The 16,608-nt window shown below is 37.8% G+C and overlaps 1 protein-coding gene across 3 annotated transcripts; it reads right to left on the bottom strand.

The window, feature by feature from the left end:
- Positions 1-5,572: 5,572 nt before the first annotated feature.
- LOC126828288 (baculoviral IAP repeat-containing protein 3) lies at positions 5,573-12,054 on the bottom strand. 3 transcript variants are annotated; one of them, XM_056102365.1, is made up of 7 exons: positions 8,948-12,054; positions 8,004-8,088; positions 7,557-7,704; positions 7,143-7,368; positions 6,858-7,051; positions 6,526-6,650; positions 5,573-6,299 (listed from the first exon to the last, which is right to left on the bottom strand). In XM_056102365.1, exon 1 carries the CDS (start codon positions 12,001-12,003, stop codon positions 10,879-10,881), a length of 1,125 nt encoding a protein of 374 aa, XP_055958340.1. In that variant the 5' UTR covers positions 12,004-12,054; the 3' UTR covers positions 5,573-6,299; positions 6,526-6,650; positions 6,858-7,051; positions 7,143-7,368; positions 7,557-7,704; positions 8,004-8,088; positions 8,948-10,878. The 3 variants fall into 3 exon arrangements, with proteins under 3 accessions (XP_055958340.1, XP_055958341.1, XP_050413934.1); XM_056102366.1 differs by having other exon boundaries at positions 8,004-8,046; XM_050557977.2 differs by lacking the exon at positions 8,004-8,088.
- Between the last annotated feature and the right edge of the window lie 4,554 nt (positions 12,055-16,608).

The following is a 16,608-nucleotide window of genomic DNA, read 5'->3' as shown; positions in this document are numbered from 1 at the left end:
CAACGCATATAATATGGCCGACATTGTGTTTCAGCGTACCCGTGTACACAAATCCCACATCACTCCAATTCTTTGCCGGGGATGTAATTCCCGGACAGGACCTAAACGTATCCATTCTCATCTTTGTGCTCATTGCGAAGTTTATATTGGAGTAACCACCACAGTAGCGGGACGACGAAGAAGTACTGCCCGTTTCTTCCATAATGAAGCAGCTGAACTATTTACTTAACATAAAATGCCCCTCCAAGTTTTGTAGGCCAACAAGTTAGTTAGTGTCAAATATACTTCCCAGTGGCTTGCCTCTAGCAATTCTCCAGCCCCTTCGCTCTTTTGTATGGCAACTTCTATGGTTTCCACCAGTTTTTGACGGGTAGCAATGGTTTTGAATTCGGTTATTGATAAGAACGTAATACAACATGGATTTAGGGAAATAACCTTTTCTACCAAGAAAATGACGTCATTTCTTGGAACGAACAAGGAAACAAACCAAGATGGCCAACCTCCTTCAATATCTATATCACATATTAGTGACATGTTGGCATCTTTGGGGCTAAAAAGATTAAGATTATTGGCATGGTCAAAAAAAATTTTCGCTACAGTTCGGAAACTTCCGTAAGTCATTTACATACAGGTGAAGTTATTATTTGCATACAGGTGTTGGTTTTTATTTATAGGTTGAGATGGATATTTATCTTGATGTACATGAAAAAAGAAATTGCCCTTTTAAAAAATAACCAACGACAGCACTGACACATCTTATGTAAACTAAGCCAATTCTCTGAAATACTAGCAGCAACCCATGTTTTCTTTTAAAAAATTATATACAAGCATAGAAATATACAGTATTTATTTCTATGATATATGTATTATATATATATATATATACGTAAGTGCAAGGGGAATAACCCCATTTAATGTTATTGTTATCAATATTTTATTGACACTAATAAACTGGTTGATGATTAGATGTGGGTAATAATATAAGGTTGTGGAACCCTTCTGAACCACCTGGACAGTGTCGTAACTATGGAAACTAGTGTCTATGGCAAGCTCCCAAATTGAGCCGCTGTCTGAACATGTGACACTAATTTTATTTAGATAACTTTACCATAAAATAAAGTTATCTAATAAATATAAGTCAATTTCGTTAATCTTTACTAACAAATTATGACACCAGACGGAAATTACAATTGCCCACCTTCCTTACTTTATTGATACAATAGTCTTACTGCCAGATCCTCTCTGTACCTATTGTAGGCACGTCACTACATATGGGCTAATGAGTGAAATGGGGTTTAACGTCCTATTGGTCTGCTCCTATGCTGGACTAATAAAGATGGACATATGTGATAATGGAGACTGATACTATCTTGTATATTCTGTACTTCATAATTGTGATCGCTGAATACAGGTGCCGTTACTTCTTACAAGAATGTGACAGTGGTTGTCATGCTTTGAATTGGATCCCGAGTTCATTTTAAAAACAACCCCCCCCCCCCCCAAAAAAAAACCCAAAAAAAACCCCAACAACAACGATCAAACAGATGCTAGACGCGTATTGTTGATTCATCTGTTGTAGTACCTAACTAAATGCCCAAATTACCATGGAAGACAGCTATATGCCCAGCCATTGTTGGTTCAGAGCCGGGTGTATACTTCATTTAATTTATCATAAATAAATAGAACTCTCCAAAAGTATGCCCCCTGAATAGTTCTGCATCCACACAGTTTCCCTTTACAAGAATGTTGGAAGGGGTGATCATGCTTTGGGTTAGACCCAAAGTTCATTTTTAAACATCTAGTAGACGCCTGTTCATGCTTCACCTGTTCATGTAAGTAATAAAAAGTCATGTCACCTGAATCCATGTATCATTGTATAAAATACCCAAACACAGGACCAAGAAGATAGAAAGATACTAAAATATGAAGAAATTATACCCAAACCAGTTCATCGAAAGGTGCTAACATGCTTTGATATATGTACAAATGATACCTAAACCATATCCCAGTCCCCTGAAGCTAAACTACATCCACAGGATCAGCCAGATTCAGATTTAACCTAAAATATCCCTTCTAAGAATTTTTCGCGTTTTCTCTGTTAAGATTTCATGTGCTTATCTATAACAATTTAAAAAATATATCATTTCTAATTTTTTTATATGTAATAAATTATATTGTAAGTCATAATAAGTTAAGCCCGGGTACAACAATTAAATGTTACATAAATAATACCTCAAAGAATAAAAGAGAACATGATTTTTATGCTGCAAGAGGGATGTGAAAGTGGGAAATTTTCATATCATACAGTATGGGGACTAAAACAAATACTCCAGGACTTGCTAACACCCAAGATATTTAATGTTCTTTGAATATCGAGTATTGCTATATTATTCTTGATAAGTTAAAGGAACTTATTGGTCACCTCTGCAACATGGACAGTCTTTTTACCCAGATGGTAGTTAAGCTGGTGCCCATGTGATTCTTCCCCATCTAATAATAATATTACACAAAATTTCAATTGTAATCTCGGTTATATATGTACATCTCCCTTCAAACATTTCACTTCTATACAATAATATTGAGGCCACTCATCAGTCGAATAGTTGGAGCTGCGTATGAAAATCAAGTTTAATTTATTTTTGCTTCTTCAACAGAGAAAATATGCAGAGATTTGATGATTGGATGGAAGTTAATACTGGGGAATAACCATTTTTGATTATTAGTTATATTCACTAGATAAAAAAGTTTTCACTTTGGATTTAAAACGGAAAGAGAATCACATTATCGGACATTTCATGGACGTTTATTCCACCCAGTTGAGGCCCTGTATCGAAAAGTTTTGGATCAAAATGTTTTCGAGATATGGTCAGGTAACCCAATAACAACTTTCATTCTGATCATAATGGGCGTTTTAGATGTTACAATGCTGCAAGATTTTGAAGACAACCTAGAACAGATTTGTTAACATATTAACTAAGTTACAGAGATGATTTTAAAGTTAATAACATATCCAATGATGGTTTTGCTATTTTCTTAAAAAGTTAAAACCACATTTGGTAACTACTATAAAATGAACACCACATTAAAATGTTCTTTGGATGTCGAAATTGCTCTATTGTTCTTGCTAAGTTAAAAGAAGTGATTGGTCACTTCTGATTACCCAATTTGGTTGGTGACCACACGGTAAGAAGACAGTTGACTGATCAGAATTCTCGCGCACTAATAGTAGTCCGGTTAGGAGACGCCAGAAACCCAATTCTTAAGTTTCGCCAGTGGTGGGTGTGGTAGGAGGAGCCACCCATAGTACCCCCCAAAATGGGTTTATTCAACATGGAAGGTGCAAGTTCCACATCAATGGCATTTGATAGAGGAATGTGCCCTGTATTAGGAAATATAACTTAAGAATGGGATTTTTGGTGGAAAGGCCACTTAAGAAGAGGCCAATAATTAGCTAAGTATATTGCACAAAACTACATGGATATTTTTGATAGTGCTAGGAGCAAAAATATGAGACATAAAATAAATGACGTTTTAGCTAAAAGTATGACATACTCCCCAAAATAATAAAAATATCACTTGACCCCCATCGGTAATTAAAATGTTAATCAACATGAAAGGTGCGAGTGAGAAACCAAGCCTAAATTGTACGAAATGATATCATAAATTATTATCATTAACTTAAGAATGAGATTTATTTCTGGTGGTCAGTGTACATAGGAAGAGAATAATGCTGGTTTGCACCGAATGACCCCTAATTAGAAATTTAATTAACATGAAAGGTGCGACATTGGAACAAGGTATAAATTGTAGGGACTGATCATAGGATTCACAACCACTAACCTAAGAATGAATATTTAGGTGGTAAATGAACTTAAGAACAGCAGATGTGACCAATAACCTTAAAAAAATCAGTGTCAAGCAGTGCAATATGCCCACAATGCTAAGTTTCCTCTTGATCTCTGATAGTAACACTGATTAATTACCGCCCACTTCCGTCATACTAAGAGTCATTTAAAACATAGATCTATGTCATGTTATTGCAGATATCAATCAAGACCCAATCAACCAGAACCCATACTTTTAGCTAAAACTTCATTTATTTTATGTATCATATTTTTGCTCCTAGCACTATCAAAAATATCCATGTAGTTTTGTGCAATATACTTGGAATAGATCACAAGATAATGGAAAAATCGTTTTCAGTAAAATCGAAAAGTTGCTTCTTAAGTGGCCTGTCCACCAAAAATCCCATTAAGTTATATTTCCTAATTCAGGGCACATTCCTCTATCAAATGCCATTGAAGTGGAACTTGCACCTTCAATGTTGAATAAACCCATTTTTGGGGGTACTATGGGTGGCTCCGCCTACCACACCCACCACTGACGCAACTTAAGAATTGGGTTTCTGGGGTCTCCTAACCCAGCCATACACCACTAGCATGCCAAACCTTCCGCACTTTCCATGTTGAACAAAACCCACCTAGCTCCCAGACTATAGCCTATGTGATTTTTTCCCATCCTGTAACTCTTGTCACCAGGAACAGTTGTATTATCCTCTTCACCACAGACTTCAAGTATGTGGTTGTGCACTCCACTGCCACCACAACAGGAGTTCCTCTTAACACGTGTCATTAGGATAAGACAACACATACTTCTTCTCATCAGTTCGGTTACTTCCGAAAGAAAGTCATTTGCATACAGGTGACGTTTTTATTTACATACAGGTGTCGGTATTATTATTTGCATACAGATGTATTTATCCTGATCCACATGAAAAAAATCGCCTTGTTTAAAATAACCAACGCAAGTATTGAATCGGCACATCTTAGGTAAACTAAGTCAATTCTGTGATATACTAGCAAGACATGGTGTTATTTTTTAAAAATTATATATAATATTATATAATACACAAGGGAGGTAACTCCATTTAACATTATCCGTATTTATTGTTCGCAATACACTGGCGATGGTGATGAAACAGCTTTATACTTTAGTATGTGCGAGTGGTTGCCATGCTTTGAATTGGATCCCGAGTTCATTTTGGTAAAAGACGCCAGCTGCTAGGTGCATATTCGTGACCCATCTGTTGAAGTAACTAACTAAACGCCATGTCAAGCGAATTCATGTAGTATTGCACAAACTCCCGTGGAAGACAGCTATGAGCCCATCCTTGTTTCGTTCACAGCTGGGCATACACTCCCTTTAGTTTGTAAGTGTATTATAATTCGCACTCTCTAAAATTGTGATCCCTGAATAAGAATGCGGGAAGGGGGGGTCATGCTGGGGTTGGACCCAGAGTTCATTTTTAAAACATCTGGTAGACGCTTGTTTATGCCCCACTGGTTCATGTAACTATATAAACCTTCTGTCACCGAATCGATGTAGTATTGTAAAAAGGGCTAACAAGTAAGAAATATACTAAAATGCTTTGGAATATGGAGAATACACATGATCAGCCAAGTTCAGCTTTAAAATAAAATAATCCTTGTAAGAATTTTCCTCATTTTCACTTCTTAGTATTATGTGAGTATTTTTAGTGTGTTCATACCCTAATTTATATCAAATAAATATATTCATTTTCTAAATTTTAATAAGTTATATAACACATAATCCCGCTTACAAAAATAAAACATTACAAATATAAGTAATAGAACCAGTGATTGAAATAACTTTCAACCTTAACCTGCCAGTCGGGCAGGTGACCCATAAAAGTTGCCTGCTCATCTAGAATGTTGCCTGCCCACATTTTGTAACATATCTTACAAAAAAACTAGAATAATGCATCACTGTTTCAAACGTTATTTAATCAGCCAGGCTCTAACTAAGAGATTACATATCAATGTCAGAGTAGTCAGAGACTACAGAATCTTCATAGTAACTATCATCAGAGGATGCACACTCTTCAGTGCCTGCTGCCTTGGCAGCTTGAGCCTCTACTTCTACTCTTTCATTACTTTCAAGGTCAATGGCGTCGGCAGGAGTTAGAACATGAAAGGTCCTTTTGAAGGTGTATGGTCCTGCGAGGCTTGGCTCTCAGCCAGTGGTGGATGGCCTGTGTTGTGTCATACTTCTCCACCGCTTCAGAATTTAACTGTATGGTCAATAGGTTTGACACTGTGGAGAAGCTGAGCTTGTTTCTTATGTCTGTTTTAATAATTTTAAGCTGAGAGAATCCACGCTCACACTCAGCTGTTGCGGCTGGTAGGGCTAGCTTGAGATCCATCATGTGTAGGCAGTTGCTGTGTCTCTCTCAATAGAGATCCCAGATAATATTCCAGGACAGCTCACAAGGCTTGTGGCTGAAAAAAACACAGCATACTCTTAAACATTTTTTAATTTTAAATATTTAAGGAACCATGTATCATTGAATTTGGTTTTGAGTTGTAGTGTTATGGTTATGATTTAATAAATTTATTTCCATAAATGGTTTGAAATGATCAAATATAAACAAAACATCATCTTGCTTAAATGTACCTGAGTCACTTGACAGAATGTATTATGTTTCTGTACAAATGTTCTTTTTACCTTGTAGATCTTGGTTTTAAGACTCATCCACTCCGGGTCAACAAGCTGTAACTCAATATCACACCTTTGGGCAAGAAAGTCTCGGTAGTAGTCTGTAATGGCCTGAAGTTTGTCTGCTCCAAAATCTAAAAAAGTAACTTACATAAGATTATCTAACAAAAGTCAAACAATTTTATTTACGTTTTAGGAGCTGCCAATACAAATTACATCTACCATTCTTTATAGAAAGTAATACAATGAATGTCATCGGAGGAGTGCAATTGGCTCTGTGTTTGTTAAATATATATATTTATGAGACTAATGGGAGGATAACAGACCTGAAACAAACTTACCTGGCCATGTCATCAAATCTGCAATGGAAGTCGCTGAAAGGAGTGTATCACTGATGTCTGAGAATCGATTTGACATGGATTCAATGACTTGATTCAGCACCTTGGTCAGCGTGGACGACGAAACAGACTCCCCAGACAGCTGATGGCCATGAAAACTCTTCATCAACTGCACAGCACGTAGATGAAATCCAGGTCTAAAATGAAAATACAGTTATCTGTCAAAATCAGATACCACTAAAAATAATTAAGATTTAAGCTGAAAACTATTATTTAAAAAAGGCTCACTTTTCTTTCATCTGTTCCATGGTTGCAATGGTAGCCTCTATCTGCTCACTGCACTCATGAATGGTTACATTCCTCCTCTGTAGCTCTGCAGACAGCTTGCTGAGTGCGTTTAGTACATCATTAAGGAAATGTGCAAAACAATTAATGAGCGCTGTGTCAGGAGCTTGAAGAGGGACTTAGCTTTTGTCTGAGCTGAACTGTCAGCACCACTGCCATGCTCTGCTGCCTGTAATAAATAGTTTCTCCAATTAAAACAAGTATGAATTCTTTATAATTTGTTTAAAACATTGATTTCATTACTTTCTTGTCCATGACAAAGTTTCAATATTGGACAAACAATGCAACAATGTTGGTCAAAGTCTCAGTATAGCGTAGCATGTATTGTGTATATATCTTCTGCATGGGGTAACATACCTGTCCAGTGTGCTGAAAAATAGCTGGATATCCTTTCCACAGCTGCTGCAAAGCTGTGACGGCATGGCCCACCCATCTGGTGCCACCAATCCTCGTTGGCATCACTGGAGCTATTCCAAGGGACTCGAAAGACTCTTTCAGCATTGACCTGAATAAAATTATTAACTATTAGTTGTTAATCGGTGCATTAAAAATTTTATTACTCAATTTATTGATCATCTCTACTTCTAATTTCTCAAACAATCTCATGTCTGACAAGCAAGAGTCCACGACAATATGATTAGCTGCCACAAACTATAACAAGTAAACATTTATCAATGTATAAGCTATAACAAAGACTATTTAAAACATTTTAGAAACTGTTAAAATGTTAACTCGAATGATATATTAGTAACAATTAACATTCATAGTCAATGTAGAGTGTAGACAAAACAAAAATAAACAAACCTTTAACTTGTAGATGACACAAAATGTTGGTCCACTCAGTTAACTGTAAACCAACAAGAACAAAACCAACAACAAGGTAAGAAAACTAAAATTAAAAACAACAAGAAACAAAAAATAAAATTAAGAATAGGAACTTCAGAAAGTGAAACATAAGTAAATAACAGCATCAATAAGGTTTTTACTGACACTGTAAAATGAAGTTAGCATTTTATTACATACTTCAAGAAGGTATTTGTTGAGTAATAAAACCTTCTAGTAGTTTATCGAGGGCTGGCCGTCCTTACCGCACGGTACAAATAAAACCTTCTAGTAGTTTATCGAGGTTCGGGTGCTTCCGGAGTCCAAAATGGCCGCTTTATATAAATGAGAATTTTGGGGATAACTAACCCGAACCCTTACCCTTTTTAAAAGACTGAACTTGGGTCTAATTTAGTTTTTACTTCTCTTAAAAGGGTTAGGGTTCGGATTCCCCTAAATACTCATTTGTATAAAGCGGCCATTTTGGTATGAGTTCTGGCTTGTTTTGGAATTTGTTGCTTCTAGTGGTGATAATATTTGTACCGTGCGATAAGGACGGCCAGCCCTCGATAAACTACTAGAAGGTTTTATTACTCAACAAATACTTTCTCGAAGAATGTAATAAAATCTAATCGGGTGGATTTGTGTTGAGTCTGTTGACTATATTTAGCCAATATGCAAACCACAATTTTAAATAATTGAATAAAATTTTGAGTCCCATTAAGTGCTAAACAACTTTACAGTTTAAATGCTTCATTGCTTTAAGTTAAAACTATGATTGGAAAATATGTCTCCTGAACAGTTTATATCTGTTTAAGCTGTCATATTTGATTATGTTTCACTATGTTTGTGTTAGATAGAAACGATTTTATTTCAAATAAATCTTCATACAAACAATGATATCAGTAACAAATAGTCAAACTTACCTTTGAAGATAGCCTTTGTAGAATGAGTACACAAGTTGAAGCATTTTTATCACATCTGCATACTGTTTTGCTGTCTTGAAACATAATTCCAATCGGTGGGCCATGCAGTGAACCAATACAATTGAAGGTGAAATGTTTTGTTGAAGCTTCACTATCACCCCATTTTTCTTTCCAGTATTAACTGAGGCTCCATCGCAACCGAAAGCAATCAACTTGCTTTGAATGTTTATGTCCTTGAACATGTTCATTGCCTTCACGAGAGGTTGGTAAATTCCTTGTGAATCTGCCTTTTTGACATGGACAAGTTTCACAAAAAATACAAGGCTGTACCTCTAATAGCACATCGGATGTACACAATTTCATTTTCCTGAGTGCTGACATCTGTTGACCCATCACTCATTACAGAAAAGAATTTTGCATCTTTGATTTGCTGTTCAATTTTGATATTTTCAACTTCTGCAATTGCTGCAGTAAATAAAGCAGCAGATTTGTCTGATGCATATGCTGACCCTATTTCAATTCCCTTTCGGGCATCTATTTGTCGTTGCCATACATAGTCTGTGAAAGGACGAGAGTTTTTGGCCAAAGCATGGCAATTGCTGATTAAAATTTTTAGGTTTTTGAATGCCTTTGCATTTAATTTCTCCATGGATCGCTCAGCCGGCGATTCACCCGGTTTCATTTCTTTGGTTTTCCTGAATTCCACAGCCCTTGTATGGCCAATTGACTAGTTATGTGTCTTGAGTGCGTCATGTTTTAAATTGCTGCACCCAAGCACGAATGGGACACGTTTGTATCTGTCATACGATGCAGGAATCTTTGCTTGGGATTCTTTGTCGGTTATCAGCCACGGAAATTCTATCTGCCACTTAATTTGATACGTCCTATTTCTTTTATTATTTTCATATTCTTTATCCTTTTCCTCAATGTCTTTTTCAATTTGGGTCTTTTCTTTTATGTTTGAGTTTGATAAAAAACTAAAAATCTTTAATTGTGACATTCTAATAGGTATTTACGACGCCATTTTGTTTGATAACCTAAACGTGATTGTAACACTAGCTTTGATTGGTCTTTATTGTTCCATGTTACTAAGTATGGCCAATCACGGCACAGATAACTTAAATTTAGGCAGATACACTAGAGTAAATTCTTATCTTCACAGACTGAAGATCTGTCACTGTTATAAGGACTCAGACTAGCAATTATTTGCCCATTGACTTCAATGTTAAATGGCTGTAACATCACAGGCTGTAGCTTTTTTCTCAACATTCCGTTGGTTCCAATCTTTATAGGCACAATGGGGACAACATTTGGCAATCTCCTCATCATAATTTTGTAGGGGGTTGACCATTTAGATTTTTTGCTACACGGATTTGAAGTTGACTGGGGTGAAAATCTCACTTCCGACACAATGACTGCTCTGCAGAAAGACACTTTACACCCCCTATCCCTCCGCTGTAATATCATCAGTATTACCCAAAACTGCTATGAAATTGCAAATTTGATCCCTTTTCTCCAATTCTAGACCAAAAAGTCAACCCAAAAATGCAGGAAGAGGGGAGAAAAAAATTAAGGGAAAAATTGTCTATTTATAACTCGCACTACATTCGTCCATCATGAAATAAGGGGAAATAATTACTAGTCTTAGTCCATAAATAGAAAACATCGATAACAAACTCGCATCTCGCTTTCATAAACTTTATTATCAAAACAAGACATGGCAAAGTAAATTTCAGTGAGTGATAGATTAGAATTACCAGCCGCGGGCAGGCCGTTATTTCGATCAGTGAATAGAATAGAATTAATGAATACTGGCGCGAAAAATTATGCCCGTAAAAGTGTGGGGACTAAGGCCAATACCTCGGGACTTTTGTTTAACACCAAGATGTTTTGTGTCTATTTCCATATTGTTCTTGATAAGTTAAAAGAACTTATTTGCTATTTCTGCAAATTGGGCAGTCTTGATTATCCTGCTGGTGACCACAAGGTAAAAAGACAGTTGACTGGTCGTCGGAATTCTCGCGCACTGATAGCCCATGTGATTCTTGTCCATCTTGTAAACGCTTTTCGTCAGGAACAGCTGTGTAAACCTCTGCCACCCTAACAGCTAAAAGGAGTTCCTCTGATGTCCATGTGTCATTAGGGTAAGACGACAGGTACTTCTGAAGAATTTGCAGTGCTAGAGATTTCGACTTAGTCCTGCACAGAACTCTCTGAACTTTGGGACTGGCCAACAATGTAATTAAATTTCTAGACTTTTGTTTAGAGCTGCCTGGCTGTCTCAGATAATTTGCTATTGAATGGACGCGTTCTTCACCTGGATCATTTGCAGGAATTGCAATTCTGGTGGGAAGGGTAGAACACGGCTGAGATGCATTTCTCTCTCCCGTCGGTGCTTGATTAAAACTGTCTTCCTTTCTTACTTCAATGACAGTGGTCATTTTCAGCAGTAACGTGTTTAGGAATAGACAATCATGAGACCATTTATAGTGTTCTCCCACTGGAATATCATACCTCTCCCACTTTTTAAGTTTGATGCCGCAAGAGAAACATCGAACCATATCACCGGGTCCCGTGTAGTAAAATCCTGCTTTAGCTAGCGCTAGTGAACTAGTGCTTGGTAAAAACATACTTTCTTTCCCAGCAAATGAATGCTCCCTGTTGATGAATTGTGAATAGTAGGGATTGTGTAAGGAATGGTCCATCATTGAAGGAAGATTAGAAACCACGGGACCGAACTTTTGCACAAATGGGCATTCTTGCTGGACACAGTAATGCTCCATAAAAGGTACCGGTATACGTGTCCTTGCCCAGTTGCTTACAGTCCGCAGGCAATAACTGCATCTCACTTCGTCGCCATTGTGGTTACCGGTATAATAAAAGCCGACAGTACACAGAGATTGTGGAGTTGGACTTAAGCGCTGCCACAATGTGAAAGTGTCCATTCTCAACTTCGCACTCTCCGCTAATTTGGTGCTCGAGCTTCTTTCACTGCAGCAAAGCTGAGATGAAGAACTACTGTTAGATTCCTGAACAGGTCGCTTTTGTGCCTCCATCTTTCTGTATTCTGGCGGGAAAGTCTGCGGTCAGAACACTAGGTCGAAGACGGTCTAGCACACTTTACCTTGATATAAGCGGCTCATGCATTCGGAGTTCTTTGATTTACCGAGTGTTAAAAATATAAAGACAATGAACGCGGTTTTGAGTAATAAATAAAACCCTTGTCTGATTAATGAAACAATAATTTCTATAATAATATAACTTTTGGTACCAACAATCTGCTACTAAGATTATTCTGCTGGACTGGGTACAGCTATTATTGTTAATTTTAAACCCAAATACTAGATTGAGGATAGAAATGAATACGGCCGTACGCCATGCAGAGCAGTGTGCTATGAGGGACATATTGCACTACGGTCTACCCTTTTTTCGATTTCCAACTGTCAGCGGATTTTTAGCATGCTGTCAGCTTGTGTTATACACCAAAGGCCTACCTCGGTTATTGGAGACTGGATAGAAATTATTCTGGTTGAATCAAAACTAAATTTACCAAAATACTGATTGGATTGGACAGGCAATTCTGTGTTCCATTTTGTTGCTGATCGGTTTCTTGACTGTGTTTTCCTAGTTCCATTCCAATGACAGGTATATAGTTTATATTAATAAAACAATATTTACATTAATATGCTACTATTATCAATTTGCAATTGATCCAATGTTTAAGCATCTTTGGCATTCTCGGGCGGATCTATTGTGAAACCAATCAAGATTAAGCTTTAGAGTCCCTAGAGGCCGATTTTCCGGCGTGGTTTCCCCTTGTCAGTGATACAGGACGGAGGGCCTGACAAGGGCAGCAGTCTAGTCGTTCGGATGAGACGAAAAACCGAGGTCCCGTGTACACATTGGCGTGCACGTAAAAGATCCCTTCTCAGTTGGAATTCGATAGAAGAGTAGGCCGTAGCGCCCGGGCAAAATTTCCTTCATAGCACACTGTATGGCGTATGCCCGTCTTCATTAGCCCAGGTTAGGAGCAGAACAGTAGGACGTTAAACCCCATTTCATTTCCCTAGGCCAGGAGGGGGCTCCTAGAATCAACTTCTGCTACAATTTAGGTCTACTGTCGTGGTGGGACCATTAATACACAGAATAGGGAAGTTTAGGAGTGAATAGCTGCCGTGCTACAGCTGGATGTTCTGGTAAAATTGCAGGTAGAATCAGGATTTAGAAATTAATAGATGTCTCTCCAAATTTGCAATATATGCATTTTAAACATACTGTACTGTTTCATCTACTGTTACAAGCACATTTATACCAAATTGAAGAGTTTGTAAACTTTTAGAATATATTTAATTTATATAATTACCTTTTAATGTTGATGGTAAAGCAATTCATTATAGGCGTGTTACAATAATCTTTATGATTTGGGTAAAAAAAATCAGATTCAAGCGCTTACACCATTCATGGTGGACAAATAACACAGTTATGTTAGATCTTTCGTTCGTTTATTAAGTTGTACTAAAATAACCATAACAGGGTATTAATTTACAGTCCGGTACCTGTTTCCTTAGTTTCTCTCCCATAATCTTTTTCCTTTCACAAATATATTTTGATGATGTTTGTAATTCGTGGTTTTTCATGATTCTTCAGCTTGTGACAGTTCCAAAGGCAAGTGTTCCTGCATCATCATATGCAGGAAGTCTAAAAAATAAACATAATAATATTAATTGTTCCAATATATATAAGGTGTGCTTTTCATACGTCCGCATTCATAATGTGGCATATGTTGCCGTCGCCCCTGTCTGTGTGTATGTATGTATGTGTGTGTGGTTCGCCTACAGACCGCAATTCTTAACTTAACTGATCATCTTGAAACTTTAAATACTTAATCCTTATACCCTAAGCATGATCCCTATTGTTTTTGTCTGTCGTCTACAGGCCGCATTTCTTAAGGTAACATCTTGAAACTTTGCATACTAATTCCTTATGCCCCCAGGAACATTCCTATTGTTTGTGGTGCATGCCCACCACCAGGGGCAGAGCCACGCCCATTTTTCTCTTTGTGTGTCGCCTACAGGCCGCAATTCTTAATCGATTGTCTTGAAAATTTTTCATACTTATTCCTTATGCCCTAAGGATGACCTCTATTATTTTTGGTGCATGCCCGCGACTCCCTGGAACAGAGATACGCCCAATTGTTTTGTGTGTCTGTGTTTCGCCTACAGACCGCAATTCTTAACAGACCCTTTTGAAACTTTGCATACATATTCCTTATACACGACGGATGACCCCTATGGTTTTTTGGCGAATGCCATAACTCCCAGGGACAGAGCCACACCCATGTTTTCTTTGTGTGCCTTTGTATTACCTACAGGCCACAAATCTTAATGAATTGTCTTTGAACTTGGCATATACATTCCTTATAGTCTAAGGACGGCAACTATTGATTTTGGTGCATGCCTCGACCCACATGGGCAGAGCCACGCCCAATTTTTGTGTTTATCGTATATAGGCTGCAGTTTTAAATGGATCCGCTTGGAACATGTATTCCTTATAACCTAAGAGCGGCAACTATTGATTTTGGTGCATGCCCGCGACTCCCTGGAACAGAGATACGCCCAATTGTTTTGTGTGTCTGTGTTTCGCCTACAGGCCGCAATTCTTAACAGACCCTTTTGAAACTTTGCATACATATTCCTTATACACGACGGATGACCCCTATGGTTTTTTGGTGAATGCCATAACTCCCAGGGACAGAGCCACACCCATGTTTTCTTTGTGTGCCTTTGTATTACCTACAGGCCACAAATCTTAATGAATTGTCTTTGAACTTGGCATATACATTCCTTATAGTCTAAGGACGGCAACTATTGATTTTGGTGCATGCCTCGACCCACATGGGCAGAGCCACGCCCAATTTTTGTGTTTATCGTATATAGGCTGCAATTTTAAATGGATCCGCTTGGAACATGTATTCCTTATAGCCTAAGAGCGGCAACTATTGATTTTGGTGCATGCCCGCGACTCCCTGGAACAGAGATACGCCCAATTGTTTTGTGTGTCGCCTACAGGCCGCAATTCTTAACAGACCCTTTTGAAACTTTGCATACATATTCCTTATACACGACGGATGACCCCTATGGTTTTTTGGTGAATGCCATAACTCCCAGGGACAGAGCCACACCCATGTTTTCTTTGTGTGCCTTTGTATTACCTACAGGCCACAAATCTTAATGAATTGTCTTTGAACTTGGCATATACATTCCTTATAGTCTAAGGACGGCAACTATTGATTTTGGTGCATGTCTCGACCCACATGGGCAGAGCCACGCCCAATTTTTGTGTTTATCGTATATAGGCTGCAATTTTAAATCGATCCGCTTGGAACATGTATTCCTTATAGCCTAAGAGCGGCAACTATTGATTTTGGTGTATGTCCCGACCCCCAGGGACAGAGCCACGCCCAATGTGTGTGTTTAGCACTCGATGGCTACAATTCCGAAAGGATTATCTTGGAACTTGGTATACTTATTCCTTATACCCTAAGGACGGCAACTATTGATTTTGGTGCATGATCCCCCCCCCCCTTTGGGCGATGCCACACCTACTTTTTGTTAATATTTTTTCTGTAAATGATATATAGGCAGCAATTATTAACAGATTTGGATCCAATTCGGAATGAACCATCATAGGGTTGTACCTATTTATATTGGTCCATGTCCAACCCCCAGGGGCGGAGCCACGCCCAATTTTTGTGTTGTGTCTACAGGCTTGAATTCAGAATGAATCATCTTGGAACTTAGCATATTTATTCCTGTAAGGATAGCAACTATTTAATTTGGTACACGTCCTGACCACCAGTGGTGTGGTACCACAACCACTTTTTTGTCTAAATACTCTACAGGTTGCTATAATTAACAGATTTTATTCAAATTCAGCTTATCAATCATTTCAATAACAGGGTGGTACCTATTTATATTGTTCCAGATCCAGCCCCCAGGGGCAGAGCCACGCCCAGATTTTGTATTTATCATCTACAGGCTGTAATTCTGAATGGATCATCTCGGAATTTTGTATATTTATTCCTTAATCCGCAAAGACAGAAACTATTTATTTTGGTGCATGCTCCGCCCCCCTGTGGGCATGTAATACAATATCATTTGGAATCCAAATTTCAATATTGTATTCTGAATTCATGATTTATTTGTAACCCATTTTGGACATATATCAAGGGGGTGTTCTCATCCAGCTCAAAATATGGATTAAGGGTTTAGGGCTGGGGGATTATGGTCTGTAGCTGAAATGTGTTCACCTAATTAGATATGGATTAACCGTTTAATAAGTGTCATGTGAACTGTGTTTAATGAGTGATTTTTTACAAAGTAAGGAATCAATTTGGTTAAATTAAAACCTATTTAAGGGAGTGACATCTTCAATTGATATGTCAAAATGGCAAATGTAAATGTTCAGGTGCGGTTCTTACCAACATCTAATGGTGGTCATATATTAATGCATGCTGGTTTCGAATACACCAAAAAGAACGGCTACAAAGATACCATCTACTGGCGATGTAAGCAACACACACAAGGTTGTCCAGCAACTTTAAATACCAAGAATGACCTCCCGTTCAAGTTTGGAAGTTTTTCCATTTACATTAAAAGTGT

Source organism: Patella vulgata, chromosome 7, assembly GCF_932274485.2.
Source record: "Patella vulgata chromosome 7, xgPatVulg1.2, whole genome shotgun sequence".
Taxonomy (NCBI): domain Eukaryota; kingdom Metazoa; phylum Mollusca; class Gastropoda; family Patellidae; genus Patella; species Patella vulgata.
The sequence above is the reverse complement of the archived record's forward strand: the minus strand, read 5'-3'. Positions and strand labels throughout refer to the sequence as shown.